The sequence below is a fragment of the Harpia harpyja genome, chromosome 7 (assembly GCF_026419915.1).
Source record: "Harpia harpyja isolate bHarHar1 chromosome 7, bHarHar1 primary haplotype, whole genome shotgun sequence".
In the NCBI taxonomy this organism is placed as follows: Eukaryota; Metazoa; Chordata; class Aves; order Accipitriformes; family Accipitridae; genus Harpia; species Harpia harpyja.
The window spans coordinates 27,009,562-27,036,729 of record NC_068946.1 but is presented as its reverse complement, the minus strand read 5'-3'; the positions used below and the strand labels follow the sequence as shown (position 1 = coordinate 27,036,729).

General features: G+C 42.6%; 1 protein-coding gene and 4 non-coding genes across 5 annotated transcripts; all 5 read right to left on the bottom strand.

Moving 5' to 3' along the window:
- Positions 1-290: 290 nt before the first annotated feature.
- Positions 291-25,719, bottom strand: NOP58 (NOP58 ribonucleoprotein). The gene is made up of 15 exons (XM_052791398.1): positions 25,558-25,719; positions 21,952-22,028; positions 20,143-20,195; positions 18,151-18,275; positions 16,948-17,084; positions 15,705-15,769; positions 14,264-14,398; positions 13,229-13,374; positions 12,151-12,277; positions 11,315-11,478; positions 10,461-10,595; positions 9,112-9,173; positions 6,547-6,680; positions 1,385-1,506; positions 291-630 (listed from the first exon to the last, which is right to left on the bottom strand). Exons 1-15 carry the CDS (start codon positions 25,600-25,602, stop codon positions 574-576), a joined length of 1,584 nt encoding a protein of 527 aa, XP_052647358.1. The 5' UTR covers positions 25,603-25,719; the 3' UTR covers positions 291-573.
- LOC128144641 (small nucleolar RNA SNORD11) lies at positions 11,890-11,975 on the bottom strand. Its single transcript, XR_008236149.1, has one exon. It is a non-coding gene; the product is annotated as a small nucleolar RNA SNORD11 (small nucleolar RNA).
- LOC128144642 (small nucleolar RNA SNORD11B) lies at positions 13,047-13,127 on the bottom strand. Its single transcript, XR_008236150.1, has one exon. It is a non-coding gene; the product is annotated as a small nucleolar RNA SNORD11B (small nucleolar RNA).
- Positions 15,027-15,114, bottom strand: LOC128144639 (small nucleolar RNA SNORD70). The gene has a single exon (XR_008236147.1). It is a non-coding gene; the product is annotated as a small nucleolar RNA SNORD70 (small nucleolar RNA).
- Positions 19,781-19,869, bottom strand: LOC128144646 (small nucleolar RNA SNORD70). The gene has a single exon (XR_008236154.1). It is a non-coding gene; the product is annotated as a small nucleolar RNA SNORD70 (small nucleolar RNA).
- Positions 25,720-27,168: the final 1,449 nt, after the last annotated feature.

Sequence of the window (27,168 nt, the reverse complement as noted above, 5' to 3'; positions counted from 1 at the left end):
AGCAAAACCAAAATGTTTGAAAGATGATTAAAAAAAGGCTTTCTCAGGAGACACAATAACGTACCTCAGCTGTTCAACGCATCTTTGATATTGTGCAGAGATATTTCTATCAATTTTATGGAGAACTTAATATTACCACCTTTGAGTTCTTTAGAGAATAAACTGCAACAGAACATTTACACATTCAGAAATTTTTTTTGATCATTCATTTAAAACAATAAATCTTAGAAATAGACCTGATAGCGGTTAGAAAACTAGCAAACAAGTTAAAAAGACAGAGGCATAAAATCTCCATAAAAATGTTTTTATTCCTTATCAGTGAAGACTGCATATGAAAAGAGGACCTAGTGTGATCTTTTCAAGAAAACAAACTGCAAAAAACCAGTAATCCACCTAAGTAGCAGAGACACTGGGGTATCCTGCTCCGGGGCAGAAGACAGCTATCAAATTCATCTCCTTGCCCTCTTGCAATACAGGGAAGTTACAGTTTTCAGCAAGAGGCTAAAGAAATTATGTCAAGAAATGCTACTCTGAAGCAACTGTCCAAGGGCCAATGTTCCTTCCTGCTCCTTATCAGTCTTCACCCTCATCTTTTGTTTTCTTCTTTTTCTTCTTCTTTTTCTCTGTATTCTGCAAACAAACAAACGTTGCTATGAACAAAGCATCATGGAGAAGCAAAGCAACACATGTAGCTGGGCAACAGAGTTCACACTCAAAGCATTACAGCAGCTGCTGCACTCAGCATAGCACAACCCAAGAGACATCCCCTTCCTCTATTGCTAAATGCACCCGATGTTTACAGCATGGTGGGGCCAGTGGGCAAGGGAAGCTGTCTGCCACACTGCTGGCAGCTGAACACTGTGGTCAGGCAGTGAAGCTGTGCTAAACAAAGGGGAGAAAATTAAACCCCATGTTAAAAACAGGATTTCAAAACTGAGCAACTAGTTTGGTTTGGTCCCATCCACTCTACTGTTGCTAGAAGACATCAAATGATGCTTCATCAATTCAGCAGGTACAGCCTCTGCTCCCTACAAGTCCTAAACACTGGACAGATGCCTGTGGATTGGCACCAAGGGACACCCTCCCCACTAGAAAAAGATGTGGAAAGAGAGAAGACTAAAGCTGGGGGTGGGCAGAGGAAAGGAGGGGAAACATTCCTGGTACATGGAGGCACTACAGTCACAAATTTCCCAGACCTTATTTTGTAACACAAGTCTTCTTGGACATTACAGTGATGGATATAATGAAATAAAGTTACTAGAGTAAAACTGTCCTTGCATACCATGGGTTATACAGATAAGAGTATTTTTTCTCCCTCAGTCCATATGTTTTGGAGAGAATCCATTCCCATAAAGGATCAGGTAGCTGTGCAATTCCGCCTTACCTCAACTGTGGGGCTGGTAGGGGGTTCCTCATTCAGTACCTCCTCTTCTTCAACTTGCTTTTCCTTATCCTTTTTCTTTTTCTTCTTTTTGACAGGTTCATCATCTTCTACAGTTGTCTCTTCTGTACCACAGGAGGAAGGAAAATGAAAGGCAGGTTGTCTGTTATTAAGAGTGTAAAAAGGCAAAAGGATAAGCTTTCTATGAGATGTGAGAGGATGCAATGATGATAGTAAGAATGCAAAAAACAGAATACACTGCCTTTCTTTACATCTCTCTACGTTTATTTTCGCTACACTTTGCCCTTACCTGCATGACTACTCCCTGCTATAATCAAAATACACAACTACCTAAGACACAAGTGACAATGTTCAGACAGCACTATTCACATCTCCTGGTACAAATACCATCCTATATGCTGCTCACAAAGTTTAAAACAAGCTTGCATGTTTTCATTTGTCTGCCAAGTTACCTTCAAGTACTCTTTCTGAAAACAGACTGTCCACAGTCAGGCAATTTTTTTCACCAGCATCACAACAACAGTGGAAGGACTCTAAAACCCACACTAGAAATGCATTCAGCCAGCAGTAGATTGTTCGCAACTCATTTCCCTATCTTGGTGTTGGAAATTTGCTAAGAAGCAGACCAGCTTGCTTTATCGTTTAGACTGGCAAACACAAAGATCTCTTAATGCTGAGCTAACATAAAGCATTTAATGCAAAAGCAGAAACTCTTTCCTGTCATGGAAGACAGGAATTGAATTATTTATATAAGCAGAGAGGAATGTTAACCCAAGGAAAGATTTACTAATGCCCTCTTACATTTATTTTTCAGCACTATTCATCAACTGCTGGCCTATCTAATCACAGTGGTAAAGGCACTATGATTTACCACTCATTTTCTAGAATACATACCACAGTCTTAGGAATCTCTAGGTAAAGAAACCAAGCAGAAATCATTACCAATCTGACAGCCTATGCAGTAGCCAAGCTGTTACTGGAGCATACCCAAGTTAAATTTATTTGCACAGCTGAGTCAGTGCTGGATACCAAGTTTCTCAGTACATAATACTCATGAGTAAGTTCATGAGGTAGCAACCACTGTCCTTCAGTAGCTACAAAACTGAGACATTGAAACCGGTGGTGTTTGTGGTGCATACAGTTGCTACTGGAGGTGTGACTCAAAGTAATTTTCTCACTGTACTCCCCCCCCAAACAAAATAAATTTCATTTTGAAGCACACTCACTTACCACTTACAAAAAGAACAGAAACAAAACCAATGCTATCATAAAAAACCCGAACCACACAGCCTCCTAACATCTTGATGGTACTTTGTCACAAGTTTAGTTCCTCAAGGCAGCAGAAGAATTAAGAGTCAAAAATACACTTCAATCTTTGCCTCTAACATAAGCATCAGACAAAAAAATTGGCTTCAGGGTAAAAAATTTCTAGACATGTCTACAGGAAAATACAGCCAGCTAACACATGCAGTTTTCTGACATTAAAAAATGCCAGAAGCAAAACAGCAAAGGATTCCAGATAAAGGAACTAGTAAATATAACTGTAAGTGGTTTCTGCCATACACTCATTCACAGTAAACAACGTGCAAGCATAAGGCATTCAAAACACCTGTAAAAATCACCTCCCTAGCTATGACACAGGGAAATAAAAAGTAGCTGAATAATAAGCATAAACTACATTAAAGCCATACCATACGACAAGAGCATACACATCATATTTTGCTATACAACCCATTGTCACTCAGCTGGATTGGTAAGCTATGCATTTTCAAGCAAAATGTTGGGTGGTAACCTTGGAAAAATAACTTCTCGTTATTACCTTACATGTCATCAAGTCTGACACACCAGGCAGTGGAACCTGTCACAATTTACAACTGCAGATGATGCACTGTGCACTCATAGGCACTGTCACTTCTCACAGCTAGTAGCAGCAGACGCCTTCCTGAAGATTTCAGTTGACGCTTCCTAGCAAAGCTCATCACAAGACTTCACGTATTTGTACCTAGGCAGAATGAGGACAAAGGCTCCAGGGGTGCTGGTCTTTTCCCTCTGGGTATAACACTTCTAAGTCACTCAAGCCCAGTGGGGTTTCTTTGTGATACACAGCAGCTGACAAGAAAGCCAACAGCTCTTACTATCAGGCATGGAGGCACAGAAAGCACCCGGAAGACCAATTTGATTGATGGCCCTGTGCAGTCCTGGAGATCACCAGCAGTAGTTCCACTCACCCATTTTCCACCAGTTTTCTCTAAGCTTTTACATGCCAGCCTGATGTACCCTCCCTCCTACACATGATGCTGGGCATCTACAGAATCAAGTCACATTGCCTATCAATAAAGACACCACGTCATGATGTTGCTGTGATTTAAGGCTTTGTGCCTTGCAGGGTTCACTCCATTAAATTAAGATGGTATTTCTCTTTTCAAGAGAGACCTTTCCAAGTGACTAGCTGCTACCATATCCTGATACTTAAATGCAAGCAAGCTGAACACTTCACCGGGGGCACTGGCTAGCCCTGTTGGTAGTATGCATTCTGTCTAGCCACATTCAACTTCAAAGACTGTAGTCACAAAAATACCTGTCCTATTTCACTTCCCCCACCACTAAAACAGGTTTTAACAGACAACTCCTTAAGTGGATTATAACTTGTTTCAGGCACCATCCTTCCACTTGGTTTCTTTTTAGGTGTAAAAGGTGAAAGTGGTTTGAAGTCATGCCTCACCCCCAACCCCCTTGCCAGTTCCTATCCAAAGTACTGCCATACATGCACCCCAAACAGGGAAAGAGAAAATGCCACACATGTCATAGTAACATTTACATTTCAGGCTAGCACAGTTCAAAATATTGTCACCCCCCTTTACAACAAATATTAAAACAATAGTTTGACAAATCACTTTTCAGTGGCAGCTTCCCAGCTTATTCCTGTACCTTACCTTCCTCTTGTAATACAAACTGAGTCAAAATTGATATGGCTGAAGAATTCCTTTTTTTCCTGGACTGCTTTTCCACCAGCCCCATTTACCACACAGCTGCACAAACAGCATGGGGAAGGAGGGGGCAGAGACTTCTTTCATAACACTATGTCTGGATGTGTAATCTCTGACCAGGGAAAAGCTTAACAGAGCACTGCATCAAAAAGAATAGAGCCAAGAACAGCAGAAATTAAAGGCTCACGCACATTCAAGTGGACATGCAACATAAATCTTAATGCTGGGACCTCCTCTGTACTCTTCTGTGTAGTAAGGAACTCCCTGAACTACTCAAAACTTCTCAAACCACCATCACCCCTCTAGCACACTGTGGAGTCATACTAACTATACTGGAAAAGAGCAAGGTTATGGTCTGTCTAGCCTGTGTCAGGGAAATCCATGTACTTTACCGGGTGGTCAAATACAAGAATTTGCAAACATAGGGGCAGTGCTATTTTAAAGGGTACAAGAGAACAGGTTGAAGGGATCAGTTCTGCATACAGGTGATATGAGAAATAAGCTCTCTAAAAACACTTCTTGCACAGCCTGAAGCAACTGGCACAGTTAGTTCTAATGCTCAAGTATCCAAATAAAATGACCCAGCTGATATGAAGAACTGAAGTTTACAAGCAAACAGCATGGATTTCAGTAGTCCACAAGTATTCTGAACACTGTCTACTGCTCAAATAATTCTTGGTAGCTCAAGGGTACCTGCTAAGCTCCATTCAAACCCTAAACCAGGAGGTATCAATGCTTAACAAAGCAAATGAAGCAAACACAAGCAGATTTGTGTATAAAAGCATGAACCGTTGAATAATATAAATATGAACAGAAATATCCTCCTCATACTGTAGGAGTCCAGACTAGAAATGAATGTAGTATTTCACCTGTGAGGAGCTCACGCCTGTGAGATGTCAACACTTGCTTTGATAATGCAAGGGATGCCCAAAGGAACAATTTCGAGGCTATAGTAAGGGAAGTTAGTTCAAAAGATTATCAAAAGCAGTAGCTGTGAGAACACCCACATTCTCCAAAAAGCAAACGAGCAAAGTTCAAGCCTCCAGAGTACTCATGTGTCCTTGTCTCATTATGATAAGTACAAGAGAACAAGCTGGGGCACAGATCTCAGCTTTATAGCACAAAGGATTCTCCCTCCCATGTAACTTTCTCAGCTAAGTTTAGGTTCCTACAAGTTGCTCCATCCATGTATACAGACACCATGAACCAACTGGCATCTGGAAAGATCACACCTCAGCATCAGCTGAGCGGGAAGATGTACAGAACCAGCATAACAACACTCTGATACTCTAGAACACAGCAGTACAGAGAAGGGCAGAAAGGAGAGGCTGACAACCCTCACCTGCTGCGGGCACAGGTACGTGACAAAACTTGGGAGTAGCTCAAGCCCAGATCTGGCTCAAGTTCTTACAAAACTGACTTAAAGTCATCTTCCTTTTCCTTTTTTTCCCCTCCCAAGTTACACACTGGGTACTCCACTATCGTAGCAAGTATTAGGCCAGCCATTTAGACATGCTGAAGTGCACACTGGAGAAAAGAAGAATGTTTCTTAAAATGAACCATAATATAAAACAAGATTATTTAAGTCACAGTCCAAAAATCTTTCTTCACACAGTAACTTACAAGAGCAGGGAAGAACAACTGTGGCTATAGTTCAGTTTTAGCTCTCCAGAGAGTAACAATTGTTCATGTATTATGTAAATTCAGACTGAAATTTCCAACTGTCATTTCACCTCAAATTTTGACATTCAATCTTTGTATGTTGAAACATGCCAGAAAACATTTCTATACAGAAAAAAAACAGTATTCTTTAAAGAAAATTGGGCAAGTTCTGGTTTTACAGAGAAGAGCTTTTTTGTCTTCAAGATACTGAGGCCCACTAAATATGAACCTGCTCAGCAGGTTCTTCAGTCATCTGCAAGAATATGAGTAGAGTTTTGTTTTTAAATGTTCTTATATGCTTACCACTGTTTAAAAGCACATATTTAAAGTAAATTGACTGCAGTCTGGTGTCAGTCCGTAAAGGATTATTACTTTTTTTAAAATACACTGTCATACCCAAGGAGAATAACCAGGTATTGTGGTTGGCTGTAAATGTTAAGCTCCACTGCGTGATGCACACAGCGACATGCCAGCAACACAGATGCAGCAACTAACCTTTCATCTCTGCTTTGAGCTTCTTTGCTTTCACAGCAACCTCTGTATCTTGGTCTTCTACCTCCTGAATTTTGCGTTTCTTTGAAACAGCAGGAAGTGTAGAGTCACCAGATGGGTCAAATATTTTTACTTCGCTGTAATGAAGAAAACAAGTCAGTTTAAGTAACAAAAAGAGCAGCTAGCCCCCAGGTAAGATCCTGCAGTTGAACATAAACTTTCCAACACAACCTCCCAAGAATATTTGCAAATCAATCTTGCTCAGCTAACAAAGCATCTACAGGTAGTAAGGCCCTTTCTCCAATACATGAATGGTTCATCAGTAATCATGACTACAGGAGATAGCCCATGAAGTACAAATGTCTGATCTGAACAGAAGATACCAGTTAAGTAAGAGTTTGGTTATATCTGTTCAAGGCTCTATAGAGCACTTAAATTACCCATTAGACTGATCTCTGCTGCTGAAAGCCTTTCTAGTATAGCTGTATGGTCACAAGCACATCGCTCCCCACAATTTTTTTAAGTCCATATAAGCATACCCTAAGGGTAATATATACAGGATTAGAAGTAGCTTTACTTTTGCTTTTTCTGCACTGCCTCTCCACCATTATGTTCACAGGGCACAACTCACAAGCCAGGGTAATGCTATGGCTCATCTCTGTATCACTTGGATCACAGACTTTATGGGACATTCAATTCCTACTGAAGGAGAAAGGAATTTTAAAAGGGTAAGCCTAAACTATTCCCCCCCCCAGCCACATACTGAGCATCTGAACTACTCTACAGTAGGAATCTGAAGTAGCTACCTTGCACAGGTTAAAAAAGCAACTGAAGCTAGCAACTAGACTGGGAAGCATGTGGTAATTAATGCTAGCAGATAGTACCATCAATTCACGCTCTAAGCATCAGAAATTATTCTTATGGGTATTAACACCGCATATTGGCCCTACAGAAATTGATTACACAGCCTTTTGCAAACAGTGGACTCCGCTTCAGTTAAACCCAGGCAAGAGCTCACTGGCTTCCTTGTCATTGTCAAATTACTGCTGCTAATTAAAAAAAAACAACCCCCCCCCCCCCCCCAGAAAAACAAAAAACAACCAACCAACCAACAAAACCCCCACCAACAAAAAAATCAGCAAATATATATGCCAAAGATAGGTAATGCACTCTCTCACATCTTTTCTGGAAAGCATACTGAAATGCTTCACTTGAACCTCAACTCTAAAAACTACCTCGCGATTAACTTCTGAAACATTCCTTTGATGTAGCTAATTCATACAGGATCCATAGTTCCATACAAGACTACGAGATTCTTGCCAATCTCCTTAAAACACTAGTTTAGCCCTTCAAACAATCTCCATAAAGCAGCAGTACTGCCATTTTTGTACAAGGACAATTTAACAGGAACTGAGTTAGGTTTCCCTTTTAGGCAGCCAGACTAAGCCAAACAGCCAGGAACTATCTTCAGTCTCTCCCCCAAGCCTAGACACATTTGCAAAGCATGTCTAACAGTAGAAACATGTCCTGGCAGGAATTCATGACTCCTTATTTCAAGAGGTCAAAACCCAGCACGTATGTTATTTCCTCAACACCCTCCTCTCTAAGCTACTGCCTCCTTATAGCGCCCTGATATAGGTATAGCTTCATTTACTGACACTTTTCAAAAGCTGCTCCAGAAATCACAGCCATCACTACACTTTGAAATGCCTAGCATATGGAAATGAAAGTTACAGCTAGGCTCGAGAAAGATGTTTTGGGACTGCAGATGGGTGCAACAGTGCTATTTTTTCCTCACAAAACTAGCACCCAGCCCTGGTTTTGCTAAGCACTTGCCCTCTCTACACCAAAGGTTCAGCAAAATAAGCAGGCCAAGCCAAGCAAGAAGCCTGCAACCAAATTAAGCGAAAAACCCAGATGTCACAGCTCAGACTAATAATAACCTGTTCAAATCCTTAGATGTTCAGCTGTCCCAGTTGCCATTTACAGTATCACTTCAGGCACCAGAAACTGCTCTAACAGTGTCCAGCGTACAGACCCACCTATTGCTTAAGATACATATTACTTACTACATACAAGACCTAAACAAGGAGATGAAGCTTTGCTCAAAACAAGTGGTGCTTTTTTTTTTTCTTTTCTAAGAATAAGACGACTAAGTAGGTCTCTAGGACAGCTTCCATGTCAAAGAAATTCATTCAAACTCTCATTTTCTCAAATTTAATTCATTCAGACTTACATTAAATAAAGCTGCTACATATTAACTCCCCAAACTATTCAGCTTTTTGGGCTGATGCTGATAGCATCTAAACATACTTGTTATCTGGTTATGTTAGTAATTTACTATTAGAAAATCAGGACTGTTTCTCCAGTTCACTGGCTTTACCACAACTGTAAAATGTGGGAAAATTGAAATTCCCATTAGCAATGGGACTTGTCATCAGTGTTTAAGAGCACAGAAAATGTTTTCTGGATCTTAAGTCAACTCAGCCCACAACCAAAAAGCTTCTCAGAAATAAAAACATGGAGAGTTATTTATACTCAGCCAAGCTCAAAGGAAAAACTATTCACCTCTTGTTTTGATACTTGTCTGTCCTGGCCAAGGCTTTTCCAGTGCCACTGATTCTTCTTATCTACAAGAAAAATTTAGAAGTGAAAAACAAATTACTCATAATGAAAACAATTAATAACACAAGTTCTACAGCTCTTGAAAGTAATTAAAAATGGAAAGATAGACATATATTATTGGCCATATATTGGCCAGGCTCTTGTGTACCTGTATGAGTCTTACACCTGTGAGTAGAACAGTGACAGGGAGGTGACTGGGGTGAGAAGCTATGTGCCTTCCTAATACTGCTCTTCAAGAGCCCAATTCAATTAAAGGGCATCTAGTACCAGATCAAACATACCACAGCCCCATGACATACAACATCATACTTCTAAATTCCCAAGACCAGCTCAAATTTGTGCACACTTTCTTTTTTTGCAAGGATAACTGCATGTCAGGGCAGGTATCACCCTATGTCTGGCATAAAGCCACCCTTAAAACCACAATACAGGCCCCAAACTGGATTTGGAATTAAATTTGTACTTGTCAGGTGATCAGTTTGTGTTTTGGTATTAACATGCCTCCTTGCCTTTGTTTCGACTGGAATTATCACCTCCCATGAAATGCTCAAGGAGTAGCAGGCAGGTTTTTCTGGATTTTTCTTTTTTGTTCTAGCAATGCCAGTACTACAGCATTAGTATCAGAACTTCTATCAGAACTTGGAAGGCTGAACCTAGTCATCATTTACAAGATCACATGCAGTAGGCATGCCACCTAAAAGAGGAAAGTGAACTCTACATTCTCTCAGCATGCTGTGCCGATGGCAGCAGATGGAACAGCAGGTATAAAGAGGTGGGATATGCATTAGGTGATTGATGGGAGGGCAATGCAGCAATTTGCAGAATAACATCTTGCTTTAGCTACAGAGAAAGCTCCTTAAGACTAAGCATCACCAGCATCCAGATTTCAGGGAGCCATGGTGGAAAATGTGAGGAGGGGAGAAAATGCGAATGCACTTTCTTCTAAGATGAAGAGAGAGAAGCTATGAAGTAATAAACATATCTTTGCAATCAAGACAGAGATGTAGTAGAATGTAAAGGTATGATCTTATTCATCTTGTTCAGAATCAAAATTTTTTTCGATGTAATGTAAATGAAGACAGACATGTAAACAAGAAAAACTGACATACAAACAAATGGATGCAGCCAGGTTACAAACCCTACTGCTCCAGCCAAGGCTGGGAGAAACTACAGAATAAGAGTGACACTAGGAGACACAACTGAGTGAAGGGAAAAGACTCAGAAAGCAGAGCATCAAAAAATCATACCATAACCAAGAATGTCAGCTTCATGCAACTCTCTGCTAGACTTACCCCTCTCTCTTCCAAAAGCCTCAGTCTCGTCTCTACTTTTAGTCTGTTCTCAGCTCCCATTTCAGCACTGGTATTCTCTCCGAGGGCATCGTAACGAATAGTCAAGGCAGTCTTAGCTGCCAGCATTCGAGAAATCTGGAAAACCCAAAAAGAATATTAAATGCTAAGACTTAACATAAGGCAATGATTCACTCTGGAAACCATACCCACAAACAAAAGAACAAAGTGACCATTTATTAGCAGTGTTTAGTCCAAAAACCACTTAGTACATCATTCTTTCAACATTGAAATACTGTTAATGTAATACCTTATTTTCTTGATAAATAGAGGGAAAACATCTGAGACAGCAAGTTAGTTACACATATCCCACTCTACCCCAACCTTCAAATCAGGTTAGTTAGAGGTGATAGCTTTCTCCACAATTCAAACACATATTCATCAACCTGAACTACAAAAGCCTATGGTCTCTAAAAGCAAGCCACAGAACTTACTAGCTTTAGCACAACAAAAAGAGTCTGATTTTCAAGCAGGACTAAAGCCTGTAACAGCTTAATTTACTATCATGTAGAAGAAAGTAGTAACATACCCCTTGAGAAAGTCAGCATTACATCATAACTCAGCAGGAATGCATCTGTTATTACTCAGATGTGTCGAATGGACAATCCCATTTGCTTTTTCAAACAGGAATGAATGACATCCAAAGACTTGTGGGACAGTGGCATGTTCCACATAACCATGAAGCAATACAGTAAAGCAAGCCATGGAAAGAGCCTCAGTGTGAAGCTCAAGGCATCTCACGGACAGATATTCATGCTCTGGAAAAAGCCAAGCTGGTAAACAATTCTGCAACTCACCTTTCCTTTGTTTTTGGTATTGGTTTGTCCCACTAGGGAAGCATGATAGATAAGGCCAAATTTAGGTGTGTCCCGTTTAGTCTTCAGTGCTCTGAAGAGTGCCTTCTCAGCACCCAGTAACTGAACTGTTGAAGCTGGATGTTTTGCCAGATTCAAGAGGGAACCTAGAAGGAGGTGACACAGCAACAGTAATTTGTAAAAGGAGCAGCTAGAGAAGCAGGAGGCTAGATTCCTACACTATGCAAAAGTAGGAAGCTCAGAGCCATCTATTCCTATGAGAGCTGCTTCATGTTCATTTCCTGAAGGACAGGTAAGCCATTTCAGTCTTTCATGCTTCAACTGTCTTGGTTTGATTTCAACAACAGGGAGGAAGGCTGACTCAATAAAACATATTACACTGGAGTAATGCCTACTCCTGATGAAGTCTGGCAGCAAGAACATGTCATCACAGAACTGCAGCACAGGTAACTGAAATAAGGCTGCTACCTTGAGCCAGTCTGACTATAAAAGCCTAATGCCAGTTTGTCAGCATTTTACCTCAAAAGTGACTGAACTATCAGCAGGAGGCTCAGTAAGTGTCTCAGAAGAGGTAGTGACTTAAGTTGCCCTCATATTCCAAAAAGAATTCAGGCCAACCGAGAACTCTCTCATCACAGACTACTACCAAGCTCATGCTGGTATTCTCTGATTCCTCAAGAGCTACCTTCCCCCACTTTACCACAAGATGTTCATCAGGCCCTTGCATAATGCTTTTAGCTGACCAGCTCCTCAGAGAAAACCTCTGATGAGGTCATCTAAGCTTTACTTACACTGATCAGTGTAACAGTGTAACCCACCTGCATGAGCAATGAGCCTTGCTCCAACCAGTTCGCCCACCATTACGGTGAGATTAGGAGCAATGGCCATCATTCTGTTCTTCAGGTAGTCATACAGCTGTGTCCGATACTCAGAGATTTCAATCACCTGGCACAGAGAGAGTTTGGTTACAGGAATCAGTATTAGCTAACTGACAAACATTAAGAGCAAAATATATTGAAATGAGCAAGTGCTGAGAATTCCAATGAAGGAGACTAATAAAATGCAAAATGCAGACAGCCGAGAGCCCAAGTTATAGAAAGCTTTATATAGGGCATATTCCCAGAGCAGAGCTCCATCCATACAGTATATTGGATCTGTATTGCTTATTCCCTTATGCAACTTATTTTCTCAGCAAAGCTCCTGATAAAGGAGCTGACAACATGCCAAAGACAGCGAAGCAGAACAAAAATACTTAGTAAGGACGTTTTCTTTAGGACAAAACCCTGGAACATTCAGTTTTCACATAAATCTTTGCCACCATTCTCTTGAAATGGGATGAATGCTCTTTACTTGTTCCATACAAATACACACAATTAGAATGCACATAAAAAAGCAGCCCAGTCTAGACCAAGAACAGGAACTCCTAACCCTGCCACTCCCTGGTAAAGTCACAAAGGGATCCAACTGGCACCACTGAAGTCAGAGGGAGTTCACATACAATCCAGATGAAAGCAGGATAGGGCTCCTAATTCTTTTGGGGCCTCAGTGCTCCACTTTTAACCCCAGGTTTATCAACCAGCTTCAAAAGTGACAGATCAAGAAGAGGCTATACAGTACCATTATCTCAAAGACTTAAAAGCACAATGATGCCAACATTGCCCCCCAAAGTAAGACTGCCACTTTTGGAAGACTTTGTGCAGACATCAACAGTCTGAGATGGCTCAGATGAGGTAGTGACTGTGCACCCTCACATCTGTACATCAGGAAAGCAACAACATAATCATCACTGCCATCACAAGTGTGTTAGCAACGCCCTGGGAAAACCTCTCCTTGGTCTAAGAGGCTCTGATATGGCTAAAGTGGAGTTCCTGTTGCTATTCATCCACATGTACATACCTGATCACAGAGATGGATTATGTTGTTTATATCTTCTTCTGATACTTCTGTCCCCATGGAAATCTCAGCGGCAGCCTTCACATCCTCTTCAATCTCCTCTGGTAGGATGTCAGAAACATCAGAGGAGGCAAAATTGGTTCTGTCTCCTGTGGGGGACAGATGAAAGCATGTTTGTGCTGGGGGCGAGATGAACTAGTAAAAAAGCACAGAAACAGATGAAGATAAAAGGCCAAAATAACAACAGTGAGTCACGTCTGCCATCATCCTATTCCAAACTCCCAAAATATATGTCAATGCTCTGACTTCATGTTTATACTAGCTGAGAATGGTTGGAAATATTAAATTTGAAACCAGAAAAAAAAGCCCTTATTCTGTAACACTGCATACTTCACCTTTTCAGTAGCTGCTTGTTGCGAATTTTTCAATCACAAGATTACAAAGGAAGAATTCCAGGAAGCAAGCAGTCATTTACCACTAACCAAACCTATGTAATTCTTCCTACAATTGGGAGAAAAGCTCCCTTAAAACTACAAGTTTCTCTTGGAATGGCAAACTTCATTATTTAAAAATAAAATAAAATCATCAATACAAAGCACATGCCTAAAAGGTGAGGCAAGTGTCCAAAATAATACAGCAGTCATTCTTTCTGCTCTTATAATTATAGCAGTTATTGTCTCCAAGAACACCCGCAAACAGGTACCAATTCTCTTTACATCAGTTTTTGGCAGCTAATTTCCAAACTGGTCTGCTGATGAATTGTGATTCTAAGAAGATATGCAGGTGGTCCATGAAGAACTGATGGGCGATATGGTATTAGCTTTCTCTTAAGCTTCAAAATGGTAAACTGCATCAACATATAGATGCAAGCATACACTACTTTTCTACTGGCCCTATTTACACTGCTGCTGAAGGCAGGATTGTATACAGGGTCATGACCAGCTGGACGAGCGAGTCACTGGTCTACAAATCAGTGCCATTAATGCACTGCACACTAACATGCAACATTCTGCAGGCTCATGCCTCCTTATTACTCACCAACTTTCCGCACACATTTACAATATGTTAGGTTATCTGTGATGATTTTGCCCAGTTCAGGGAAGTGCCAACCATACCATTCCCTACAGCGCATGATGTAGTTATTCAGTTCTTTGTCCAAGTCATCAAGAAGTGCTAAGAGAAAGAAGAATGGACTTCTTTTTTCTAAAAAGGTAATCTAAAAAATGGAAAACTCTCAAATCAACAAACATAAATAGCGTAAAGGGAGGTAAACTGAAGTATTTTATCCCATAAAGACTGGAATGAAACATAAGCTGCAGTACATTAGAAGTCTTCACTTTTCAGAGAACTGCATAATCCCAGGCACAATATTACAGAAATATTAGAATTCCCATGAGTGTGGCCTGAAAGTTTTGTCACTGGGACTGTCTTGGACAGACTCCTTTAACAGCTGCAAAGCACATCCCCCTGGAAGGGGAGCAGCAGCCAGTTATTCTTCCTCTCAGTCAGCCAAAGTGCTACACACAAGATTGATGTAAAACTTAACCATCTAATAAACATTAAGGAAAAATGTTTTAATGGTGGGAAACTGATCTTGTATCCAATTACTTCATTTAAAAGATTGTATTAAGTCCTTTAGTTGTCTTTATAATATAAATATACCCAACACAAATCCAACAGGCTCACCATTTACCAGATATGACCAATAACCGGATTTACAACATAAGAGTAACACCCACAACATACATTGCTACAGAGCCCTGAGGCTAAAATATTTCCTACTAACGCAATACCAACATTCCCATCTGTTGTCTCAGTGGTAGTGACGAGGGAACTGAATTAAATCATTAATTTCAGCTAGGCTATGTTTCATCATTGACAACAGTCTGGGAATTAATATTTCAAACAGGATTCCTCACCACTGCTTCACAGCAAGCATGCCAATTATGATGTGGATGTCTTCAAGGAAAAATGAGGAATGGGCTTTCCTAGCTGTGTTTACAATTTCAGTCCATTTTCCATTAAGAAAGCAAGGAGATGGAATGCAGCATTACACACTGCAGTAGGTTTTACACACCTAACGTAAGAGTCTATTTCTACATTGCCCTCTATGCAAGACAGCACCAAAATGAAGGGTTAGAAAATCCTGTCCTGTGGGGCTCATTCTCCCAACACTACTCAGAAGGGAGGCACGTTGGGAAGTGAAGTCCTCGGGGGACTGAACTAATACTGCCTGTATTTCAGCTGATCTCTATGCTAAGAAAAAGTGGATGCCAGTTTACTGTATCACCCTAAAAATGTTCCTGCTTGTGGAAAACCCTATTAAGAAAACACACCTTATGCCAGGCTGAATATCAATGCCCAATTTACTGAAACATGCTAGGAGGAAATTGACAGCAATACTTTTCTGTAATCAATGTAAAAAAGTCAGCTATCCTAAGCCAAATCCAGTAATAATTTAAGCTCTAAATATACTTACAAATTGCCTGGATAATCATGGTATCTACTTTGTCCGGGCTGAATTTCAACTTGTATCGGGAAAGGCTGAGGAGACAGAAATACAGTTTCACCAGCATCCTGACATCCTGCTGCAGAGTATGTCCCATCTGTTCCTGTTTTACATGAATATAGCTGTCCATACATTCATTCATACCAGCTCAGTTTTATGCCACCGACTGCTCTCAGCTGTGGCCAGAAGCCACAATGACAGAAGTTTCGCAACAGCTCTGACATGTGTACATGCACATACCTCGTGACCAGGGTGAAAGGGAAAGTTAAGGCTATCTGTACCACATGCAGCAGACTGAACATGAGTGCCGTGGCAGGAAATTGGCTGTTGGTTTCTTTCTGCATGGTTCCCCACAAAAAGTATTTGTCAACAGCCCTTCCAGTTCTGCAGCGGCTGGAGGCAATCCACAAAACTGTACCTACCCAGCAGCAAATATCAGCAACGCTAATGTGAAGCAACAGAAGAAACCTCCTGGAACAAATTCTCACTGTCTGAAAAAGCCCATTACCATCTGGCTTTAACGTATGTTTAAAATTTCTCAGTATGCTACAGTAAAAAGACACTTTATAAAGATGCAAGGCTGCATTGATAAAGTCCTTTTTCAATATTAATGCCCATTTTCGAAGCAAACGCACATCTATTTTTAAGAAAATAGCTACAGCAAAGCAGTTCTCTAACTTTCCAGTGGCTCATAGACAGGACAAGTTCATGTCACAATATGGATTAAAAGTTACTCATGAATGAATGCTTGACCCCAACAACTTTGTATTTAACTACTGCTTCACCAAACCTAAAAGGCAGTGATAGCAAGGTGGGAAGTCACCTCTGCCTTTTAACATTTACATTAATGTATTATATGGGTATTTATTCTCGCATAAATCAGCAAATCATGGTCTTCACCTTGTCTCTCAGTGGCAATGGAGTTTTAAATTACTCATTTGACTGCTACAGAGACATTTCAAACCAAATCCTAAAGTACGTAACATGCAACGGAAAGCTATCAACTTCGGGTGAAGATTAAGCCTCTCTAAAGGGTGGATGCAAACTGGAACATCCTTCCTTTATAAAAGAAGATTTCAGATACAAATGTGTCTTGACTTAGAGAGTATGAGACCATGTCACGTACTCTGAGACACATCAAGCAACACAGCATAGCCAAGCACACAGGAGTGGGGCAGACATGGGATGAAACAGAGCTGTTCCAGGAACTCACCTGTGCGCAAGACCCAGACACATAGCTGCCATCTCTCGAGAAGGGAGGCCTGTAATAAGCCCTTCAATCTGTGAGCGAATTCCTCTCATCAGCTCTGTAACCATTGGGCTGTGTATACAACTCAAATTCAGTTTGTCCTGCAGGATGGAAATCAATAGTCCAAAGTCAAGCACAAAAATCACATTCCTGTAAAGCCCTTCTTCCCGTAGGGAAGTCCTTCTTATGTCATTACACCTGGTTTTCCCACTGCAATCTTGTGATCACACAAGTTTCAGTCATCTTTGATGCTCCAGGTAGTGACACCCCCAGTTCCCCACGCAGTAACAATTCCAGTTTGAAGAGGAGATTTATAATTAATACTCTATCTGCTACATAGACACTGGAACCAAAGATTCAAGATTCTGCCATTCACTAGAAATGGTATGGCCACAGAGAGAAAATTCAGAGGTAGAGGGCTGGGGGCTTTGGGTCTTTTTCAGAGAACAAACCTGAATAATTAGTTCAGAGTCCTTGGTATTATTCACTTTAACACTAAATCCTCCTCATTTTGCAGCCTACATCAGTCTCCTAAGACAGGCCAAGGAGGTGGTCAGAATAAAAACCACAGGAACACGGAGTAATCAGACATGAGATGGGAACCTCGTGGTTGTGATGATATCTGACACCTAGGAGACACTGGAGAAAGCAGTCCACCTCTACTGTACTACTTCTTTCCTCTGCTAGGCAAGGACTGAAGGATGTGCACAACTGCTTGTAGACTGAGGAAGGCAGAACAAGGTGGCTCCCCAAAAGACAGTAAGTCATCACCCCCCCTATTGCTGCATCTGTTAGTGATGAATAAGCATGTGTGCCTGGCTGTTTTTATCTGTTCGCTGTCCCTCCTGCCCCTTTTTCTGGATGGGATCATTAGGGAAATTAATTTTTTAATCATTTTAAATATTTTTAACCAATATTTAAGAGAGAAATAAAGCAAACCTGAACACCTTAGCGCACTTTTACCATATCATTCACTTGTGTACTCAAGACAACATCTTGCCAGTATACATGCAGTACACATTTGATCATAAGGATTAGGCATCTTCCACGCTGCAAACACAGCATTGGCAGCATAATCCATCGCTGCTAATTGCAAAATCTCTGGAACCTGACTACAAGATTTCAGCAGCACGAGACAAAAGGAAGAATGGCAAAATCAGTTATCACCTTTATGACACCTCCAAGTTTGGCATCTGCTACAGCCAACTGTTCGTGGGCATCTTTTGCCACTATCTTCTTGAGAATTTTCTTCAAGTTCTTGCTGAGCTTGCCTTCTACAAGAGCTGTGGATGCTGTATAAAACAAAAACACCAGAGATACAGTTTCTTTCCCCTCCTAAAACCTGTAAAAATAGTACTCCTAACTTGTTATTTTTATTTTAACTGCCCACAGTAGCTCTAGTCTGAGCTGCAATACTACTTCGCCATGCAGTAGCTAAAATCGAAATAGAAGAAAATTATATACTTGCTCCTTTGGAGGCCTAAATCAAAAACCCTTCTCCCAGTTGCCTCTCGTTTCTCCATGTGGTTTCAGTTCTATTTCTGTCAATTTTGTTTAAGGATCTCTACAAACAGTATGCCATATGCTCTGGATGTATGTTTAACATTTCTGAAGGCAAGGTTATATGGCAACATTTTGTGTATCATTTAATTAACCAAACATTTTCCAGGTCTCCTAGTCAGCAACCATGATATCCTAAACTGAGTAATGGCTTATCTGCATACTCTGATGATAATGTATTATCTAAAGTCCAACAAAGAATGATGCTAAACACACTGACTGGGCAGTCAGACACAGACCCTTTTAATATAGCTTGTAGACTGACAAATTTTAAAAGGACATTCTTCATTCTCAAGTATTAATAGCTCTGTAAAAGTTTTACAATCCCACACAATATATTTCAAGCAAGCACTTATACAACTCTCTTTGCAGGTCAGCTCTGTGCTCCACAGAACTTCTGTGATTGATGCAACATCTTCATCACAGCAAATAGAGCAGAAGCCAGTGGTTGATTTGCAGAACGTTAATGAAACATAAGGGTAAAATCTAAGTCCTCTCAACCTTTCTACAACAGAGATGTTTCCACCTTTCAAGCTGGCCAATAGCTCCTAATCCACTTAGAACAACCACATAAATAGTCTTCCCTTCCAAATAAATGTGACCTAGGTAGTCTGAATAATCTCTTCCATTTCACAGATTAGTAAACCTGAAGCAAAGTAGTAGAAGTTTTTGGCAGGGGGGTGGTTCTTGTTCTGTTCTGTGAGGTGGTAGTTTTGTTTGGGTTTTTTTTTAATCAGTCTAACTACATGTGATCTGAATCCAAACCTATGCAAAAGCAACATAATCCAAAAAATATGCCAGGAAGAGGAATATACAGCAGCTTGAGTCTCAGTTGTTTCACTTGCATCTCATGTATGATGGCAGTGTCTCCATTCTTCTTTCCTTAGCTTCCTTTATAAGCTAATCCTACCACATCAGAATATGAAGGTCCATTCTTTAGTCGTATATGTGACCTGGAACATGCACCTGATGATGCCATACAGCACATTCAGCAGTAATAGTCACACCATTTCTGAATGATTAGCTAGAACTTCTGTAACTTCTGTTCAAACTAGTCCACAGCATCAAACATTTAAGTGTTGAATTAGTAAAAATTACTGAATATAAGGCTTTCCGTTTTGTTTAAACTCCTGAATTTCTTAAGTGGAATACAGGCATTTTTTTAGGCTGCAAAAACACAGACATAATATGCGTGCATAAAACAAGGGCAGTTGTGATAATATATGTACTCTGATATCTGTCTGTTGTCTCAGTGGTAGTGACGAAATGTTGACTCAAATCAGTTATATTCAGCTTCAACAAGAATCCATCATTGACAACAGGCTACATATACCAGTCAAAACCTTCTACATGGTGCTCACTACTGAGCTGCTTGGAAAATAATCATGGTAGGAAAAAACTACACTTCATTACATCTCTACAACACTATAGACTGGATGGATTACCTCATAAAACAACAAAAACAGTTGACTTTGAAAAATTTGTAATTTAAAAACTAAGCAAAGAAACAGAGCAGGGACAGAGGTAAGTAATGAGTGAAGTAGTTCTTGACAGGGTTGTTTGGGGTTTTTTTTGTAAGAATGGTGTTAACTCACTTACCAGCAAGTGCTTCTGTTGTGTCCTGAAATTTTTCAAAGTGTTTCAGCTTTACTCTACAGAAGAAAAATACAACTGTATGAACGAATGTACATAAGCCAGATGCTAGAACCATTTTACTTTTTTTCTGCCTCTGCTATTATAGTTCCCCTCTTCTCCTTAAGACTTCAAGAGAGCAGAGATCAATATCCAGACCCTCAAAAAGAGGGAAGAGCACTAAACCTGCTGATTAAGTTTGAGCCTGATGTGACTTTTCAGCTGGGTCCCACAAACTTCATTTAAAAAAAAAAAAAAAAAAAGAAATTTTGATTTAGTATTTCTAGGACAAACATAATCAGAAAACCTAAGCCCCCTTTTTGTTTTGTAGTTCATAATTAAAGACAGACATCATCCATTTAAATTTCAACACTGCACCCTGATTAACCAGGTGTCACTCCTGATTGACTGATGATAGCATCTTTCCACACATCTTCAAAAGGGAGCATTCTGCCTCTGTGGAATGCACACCCTGCACAGCTCAGATTTAACATGCTTTTCAACCAAATGCATCTTCAGAGACTTTAAAACTGAACTGATTCATTGCCCATGAAACTTCAAGTCCTTCCTTGTAATTAGATGTTAGAATACAAGTTCTGAGCTGAGCTTAAAACAAACAACAGAAAATTCTTCCGTGCCCTAACTGCTGACCAGAGCCAAAAATCACAGAGACAGTGTTTAACCACACTGTGTCAGATCCTTAGGCCCTGCTTCCCTCTCCCCCTCACAAAGTCTGTGGTGTTGATATCCAGAGTTACAGTTAAGAAGCTATCTCAATCTAGTAAATTCCTTGTCAGGGACAGGCATTTGACTAATCCAGTTGTGATTAACCACTGTTCTTTGTGAGTCAAGTATCTGCAAAGGAAGCAAGGTCACAGATAAAGCCGAATGCTTGAGTTAAGCATTCACAGAGCCCAACAGAAGCTTCAGGCTTATATTGATGCCTTTTCAGAAACGCAGGAGAGATAGGAATTACTTTGATCAGAGTAGAGATCCATTAAGAGCCACATCCTGTCTAGCAAGTGGCCAAAATTATGTTTCCAAGACAACATTAACAACACTACAAGCAGGCAGATGTGGGATATTCTGGCCTCTCCTCTAAATACTGTTACAGAGCAGGATAAATCCAAATCACAAGGCATAGCTTGTTCAGAGGTATCCATTATAACCAAAGCTGGTTAGAAATCTTCCAATAAAAACACCCTAGACAGACTTGGAAGGAATTCACTGTTGTCCCCAGCTTTAGGGCAATTTGCTACAAAGGCCAGCTTGGTCAGTGGACACTGCAATCCCTGTGCAGCTACGCAGTGGTGCTAACACTCACTGATGGCATGGGCAACAACACTAATTCTCAATTGACAGTGATTCAGATGCTATTACTTTCAGCTGGATTAAACTTTTTTTTTTTTAATAACTTCCTGTGAACACAAAACCCCATCATTTCAGCTGGTTCCAGCATTACAAGCTAGGATGTTCTTGTCAAAGCATCCAGATCTCCTTAAAATATTGTTCAATTTTTTGCTTCGGTGACGCATGTTAATGACTTCTGCAGCTTAATTATGCTGCAAGGAAAAAAAGTAATTTCTTTCACTTTGATATTCCAGTTAAAGTTTATCTGGATATCTAACTTCACATTATCATTGTTTACAGCTTTTAGGTTTTACAATACTGAAAAATAAAAAAACAGTACTTCTTTCTGAACCTCAGATGTGCATAACTACAGGCAGTCATGTCCTTCCAAAAGCCAGGCTGCTATCCCCACATAAAGCTGCTTACATTTTGTTTGCTTTTTCGGGAGTTTCAAATTCTTTCCATAAACTGTCAACTTCTTGGAGCTTTTTCTCATTCAGAACCTGTAGAAGGAAAAAAAAAAAAACACCACCACACACCACCACCACCAAAAAAAAAAAAAATATCACACAACTATATTTAAAGCACTTTCAAGCATTCAACCCTGCATTCACCAGAGAATACCTGAAGCAGATTTACAGTGTACCCAACCACTGGAAGTTAATACTGATTGAGTCAAGAAACTCAATTTTGGTGATCTCCAGTGTCATCATTCTCTCTCAGCAGCTTTATCCTACTAATACACACATAATATTACAGTGTTTTTACTTTCAACTGAATTACAGAAGTTGCTCAATAATAGCTGGGTCCTTCTGAACCTGCACATTAAAGCAAAACCCTCTCCTTGTTTATCAAAACTGGGCTTGCTCCACCTCCTCTACAGGACTCATTCACAACCCCGGTGACCCAAAACCAAACCTGCCACTACTTTGGGAAAATACAAACACGTCTGGGATGCCTAACAGGAAGGAGTGATCCCACAAGTTATCTTCATCAATCTGAGCTAGCCCAAGGAAGAAAGAGAACATCTCTGTAAAGAAGACTTTTCACCACATCTTGGTAATCAACTGAGCCAAGAATTACCTAAGAAGCTGCAATGGCTTAATCCAATCTCTGTACAAAGGGGATCCCCCTCAGTTTTTAAACAGCACAAGATTAACAATTACATCCCTAGAGCCTACACATGTTTCACAAAACGCAGGGTACTGCAAATTCCTAGAAAGGTGCTCAGGGGAACAGTACAGTCAAGATCTTTAAAACATTACGTTCTTTACACCTCACTCAAAAATCTTGTGGTTTTGTCCCCACAACGCAAATGCAACACAATTGCAATTTGACTTGGTGCAGTGCAGAAATCGTTCTTGCATTATGAGATTTTGCTCCCTTCCAGTTTTTTAAACCCCGGTCCAAGGAGGTTGTCTTTTTTAAACTCAATTAGTAGCTGAGCAAATAAACATAGTAACTCATTCCCCACAGAACTCTGAGGCACAGAAAAACCTCAGGGTAACTCTTCCTTTCCTCAGCTTGCTGATTCTTTCCTCCAATTCACCTTTCCGACCCCAAGGCCTACAGAATTTTCAGCCTCTATAAACAGACATGAGTGCATAGAGAAAAATAAAGACACAGAAGCTGCTAAATCAAGATTTTTAGTATATAGAAATTACATGCCTATAGATATTTTGTATCCTGCAAGATAGTAAGACTCATTGGAAAAAGTCTTCCAAGATCTGCAACATGGCTATGCCCCATTTGCCCTTAATATTTAGACTGTTTGCTCCTCTAATGGAAGCAGCACCTACAAGGGAATACCTGAGAGCTACACAGCTTGCAGAGGACAACAGTTCTTGATCCCCAAAGCATAAAGGCAAAGCACAATTATGCTGGAAACCTGGTCTAGTGGAAGGTGCCCCTGTCCATGGCAGGGGGGTTGGAAGTACATGATCTTTAAGGCCCCTTCCAGCCCAAATCATTCTATGATTCTATGACATCTGTGGGCACTGCTGAAAAGGGAAGTGGGTGACTGTGACTGCCTCCCAAAATTCAGAAGCACAAATTCTGTCCAACCCTCAAGTAAAGAGATTGCCTTAAAAAGAAAAAAGCTAAACTCTGCAGAGAGTATTTTGATACAGAACAAACATACAAGTGTAACAGTGACACAGGTTTGCAGCTGAACAGCTACTGCGTCTAGGAAAGCAAAGCTATGTGATTTGAGAGCCTTGCCCTGCAAATGTGCACTGTGGCTGGGGCTTGCTGTATCTGTCCTTGGCAGCTGCAAAAAGAATCAGCATGGAAAACCAAAGCTTGTCTCAAAACGTATTTTAATAAAATACTAGTTCTGCTCAGTCCCAGCAGACAGCTTTCACCTCTCCCAATCCAGCCCAGACACCATCTGCAGTCCACTGTCTTTCCCACAGAGTAGGTGTTTAGCAGCCTGCCTTTGATCACTGCTCCTTGACGCCTGGTGCCCTCTAGCCGCTTTGCACACACATCACAGCCAGACCCCCATGCCCCAGCTGGTGACACCTGCAGTGGAGCCCTGCAGCACTTCTGCAGAGAGACTTCGTCATTTCTCTTTATGCTCCTCCTCCTACCTTTGCTTTATGCCTACCTGCTTTTAGAAATTAAAATATGGGTTATTTTCAGCCCCTCCTGGCTCCATTGAAAGCCTTGGCTCACTGCACAAGAGGTTTGAGCCTACTCAAGAGGTAAATTTTTAGTAACTTGGAAGATGCAGGACACTAGCCAGTGTGAACATTGAGGGAGCAAAACCTTCAGGGAGGCTGCTGTATGTGTTAGTTCCCCAAGTATAAGTGGGGGGGGGCGGGGGAAACAGAACAGAAACCATCTGCTTTTAGAAGTATTTCTGTCTTCTCCCTGAGGCTTACATCTTGAAATCCTCCTTGCCTGCTTACATCTTGAAATATTCCTGGCCCAAATTGCACAGGTGCACCCCAGTGAGGAAGAAAGGTTTCTGGGCAAGTGAAGTAAACATAGGCTCTGTAGAGCACCAAGGGTGTAGTTCTGCAGCAGGAAAGCAGCACCTTGCTCTCTTTGCACCTGCACTTGTGTTCACACAAGCTAACCCAGAAAAAAAGACTAAGCTGGAGGAGAAAAATACAAGTGTTATGATCAAACTCTATGAACAAGCTGGTGGAACTGTACAGGCATCAACGCTCAAGCAAGAGAACAGGCCAGAGGGGAGCATGGCACGGTAGCAGCTCTAGTTTAGACTTGTTCAAACCACCATGAATGTGCAGCTTTTGAGCCACCTCATGAGGAGGCTGGCAGAGCCCTGCGAAGTGGTCTGTTCCTCCCAGCCCGCGTTCTCGGCTGAGCGAGGGAAGGCAGACCACACACTATACCTGCAGGCACCCTCACCCTGCCCATGCGCTCAGCCAGCCGACGAGGCCTGCTTTTGGAAACGCACTCAAGCCAAGGCACCCTGCACACCAGTTTGGGAACACGCTGCCCGTCTCCCACGCGCCTCTTCCTGCACCCACAAGGTTTTGCTGGAACGTCAGCCACGAGAAGGCGGCTAGGAAAAAAAAGAGTTCAACGTGCCCAAACCCGGGTGCCTCCAGAGACTCCGAAAGGGGCACGGCCACGGGCACACGCCTTCCGACCAAATCTACCCCTACGGGTGGGAGCAAACGACCGCCATGGGTGACGCTTAGCAGGACCACCGAGGAAGCGCCCCTTCCTTCCCGCCAAGCGCCTTCAGACCCCCGCTGCAGCCCCCTCCCCGCGCCTCTGGCCCGAGGCCTCCCTCGCAACACGGCCTCCCTGGTCCTACACCCCCCCCCCGGCTCCTGCCCGGCCCCGAAGCACCGCAGAGGGCCACCGCGCGGAGTAACTCCCTGAGGAGCCGCCCGGCCCGGGGGGCACTCGCCCCGCCGTCTGTGTTTTCCCCCCTCGCTTCTGCTTCCCTGCAGGCCGGCAGCCGCCCCCCCGCGCCGAGACCCACCCGGGCGGGCGGGGACGGGCCGCGGCCAGGCGAGAGGCACCGCACCCGGCCAGCCCTCCACACCTCACCTTGAAGATGGCGTAGCCAGCGGCGGTCTCGAACAGCACCAACATGGCGGCGGCGGCGGAGCCCGGGATGGGGCGGGGGGCGCGGCCACGTGCGCCAGCGGACGGGACCCCCGGTCAAGCACACGCGCGCGCCGGAAGGGGAAAGAGCGGCAGCGGAAGTGAGCGCAGCGGAGAGGGAAGCGGCGGGGCCGCTTCCCCGCGCGCTCTCGCGAGCCACGTGGCGGGCGGCGGGACCACGTGGCCGCGCGCGGCTCGGCGGGGGCGGAGCCTGTTACCGCCGGCCCCCGCTGCTTTAGGGCCGGCCGCCGCCGTCCGCTCGAGGCCCGCCCCGGGGCCGGGCGGTGCCGCGGCGTTAGCCGCCCCCGCTGCCTCCTGTTCGTGAAGGTTCGAGCCTCTGGACGTAGGGGAAAAAAAAAAAAAAACAACAAAAAAAACCCACAAACAACTCTCCGTAAGCGTTCAGGCGGCTGCCCCGGTGGGGGGGACACACGGCTCTGTGGTAGCCCACCCGCCTTACGTGCCAGCCTGGCCGCTGGGTACCGCACTGGCGGCAGCCGTTCGGCCACTCGGGCGTCCTGGGGAGCAGCGGGCCCCTGCCCGGCGCCTCACGGGCCCTGCAGCAGTTGGCGGCGGGGACGGCCGCTGCGACTCAAAACGGGTCTATGCTTGAGGGCACGGATGCCCATGTCGGTATTTTTTGTTTCCCGAGTGAATCCTGAAGCAGGTTTGAGCTGGTGACCCCCCTCAGTGACCTCAAGCTGCGTTGGGGGGCTGTATCCAGCCTGCCTGCGGTGCCAGGGTTCAGCCGGCGCTCCGGACCCTCTCCATGCACCGCGGTGGATCCCCTTCTGCCCGTTCCACTCTCGCTCCTCGGGCTCGTTCCCAAGGCCTCGTCTGCAGATCGTCATACAGATACAGTTCTTTTTGGTAAAGGATTTGCTGCGACCAAGTGCACTTGTGGCCATCTGAAAGGTTTGCTTCTCAGACCGAGAAGCGCCAGATCACATGCATTTGAAAAATAAATTTTAAAGGCTGCCTATTTTCCCACGGTGCTGCATGGGGATACGGGCATTTTGGTTTGGGGGAAGGCAGAGGCCGGAGGCCTCTAAATCCGTCCATTTGTGCTACCTGCTGGTTTCTGTCTTGGCCAAGAGTGTCTTTGTGCACGCTGCTGCGTCTGACCTACTTCTGCGCCTGGGTCCAGGCCCTTCCGAGTAATTGCAAAACTGCGTCCTAGTGGAGTACAGGCAAAAAGCGACAGTTCTTCCCCTTCTAAATTCCCACTTATTTCACATTGAGGGTTACCTGCATTGAAAAGAGAGGCAGAGTTTTTCCTGCCCGGAGGAAGAGAGGCTCCAAGCAACGCTTGGGCTTGATTAATATCAGACATTCGTTGCTGTGTTTTATGCAACCATCTGTATGAGTCAGCACGCCTTCATTTCCTCTCCTCCTTCTCATATAAGGAATATGCTGGAAAGCCAATAGAGAAATCTGGGGATTCACATAATTCTTAAGAATTTTTTTTTTTAAAGGACAGACTTCAGTACTTTAGCTAATGTAACCCATTTTCTGAAGTCCTGCAACTGGCAATATTGCCAAAGAAATTATGTT

Bases quoted from the DNA above. Each gene is read 5' to 3' on its own strand.
- NOP58 (XM_052791398.1), bottom strand. From the start codon at position 25,602: ATGTTGGTGCTGTTCGAGACCGCCGCTGGCTACGCCATCTTCAAG. The intron at 9,174-10,460 runs GTAAGTCTAGCA...TTTTTCTTGTAG, and splicing joins GGCTTTTGGAAGAGAGAGGG to ATAAGAAGAATCAGTGGCAC. The intron at 6,681-9,111 runs GTGAATAGTTTT...TCTTCATTACAG, and splicing joins GACAAGTATCAAAACAAGAG to CGAAGTAAAAATATTTGACC.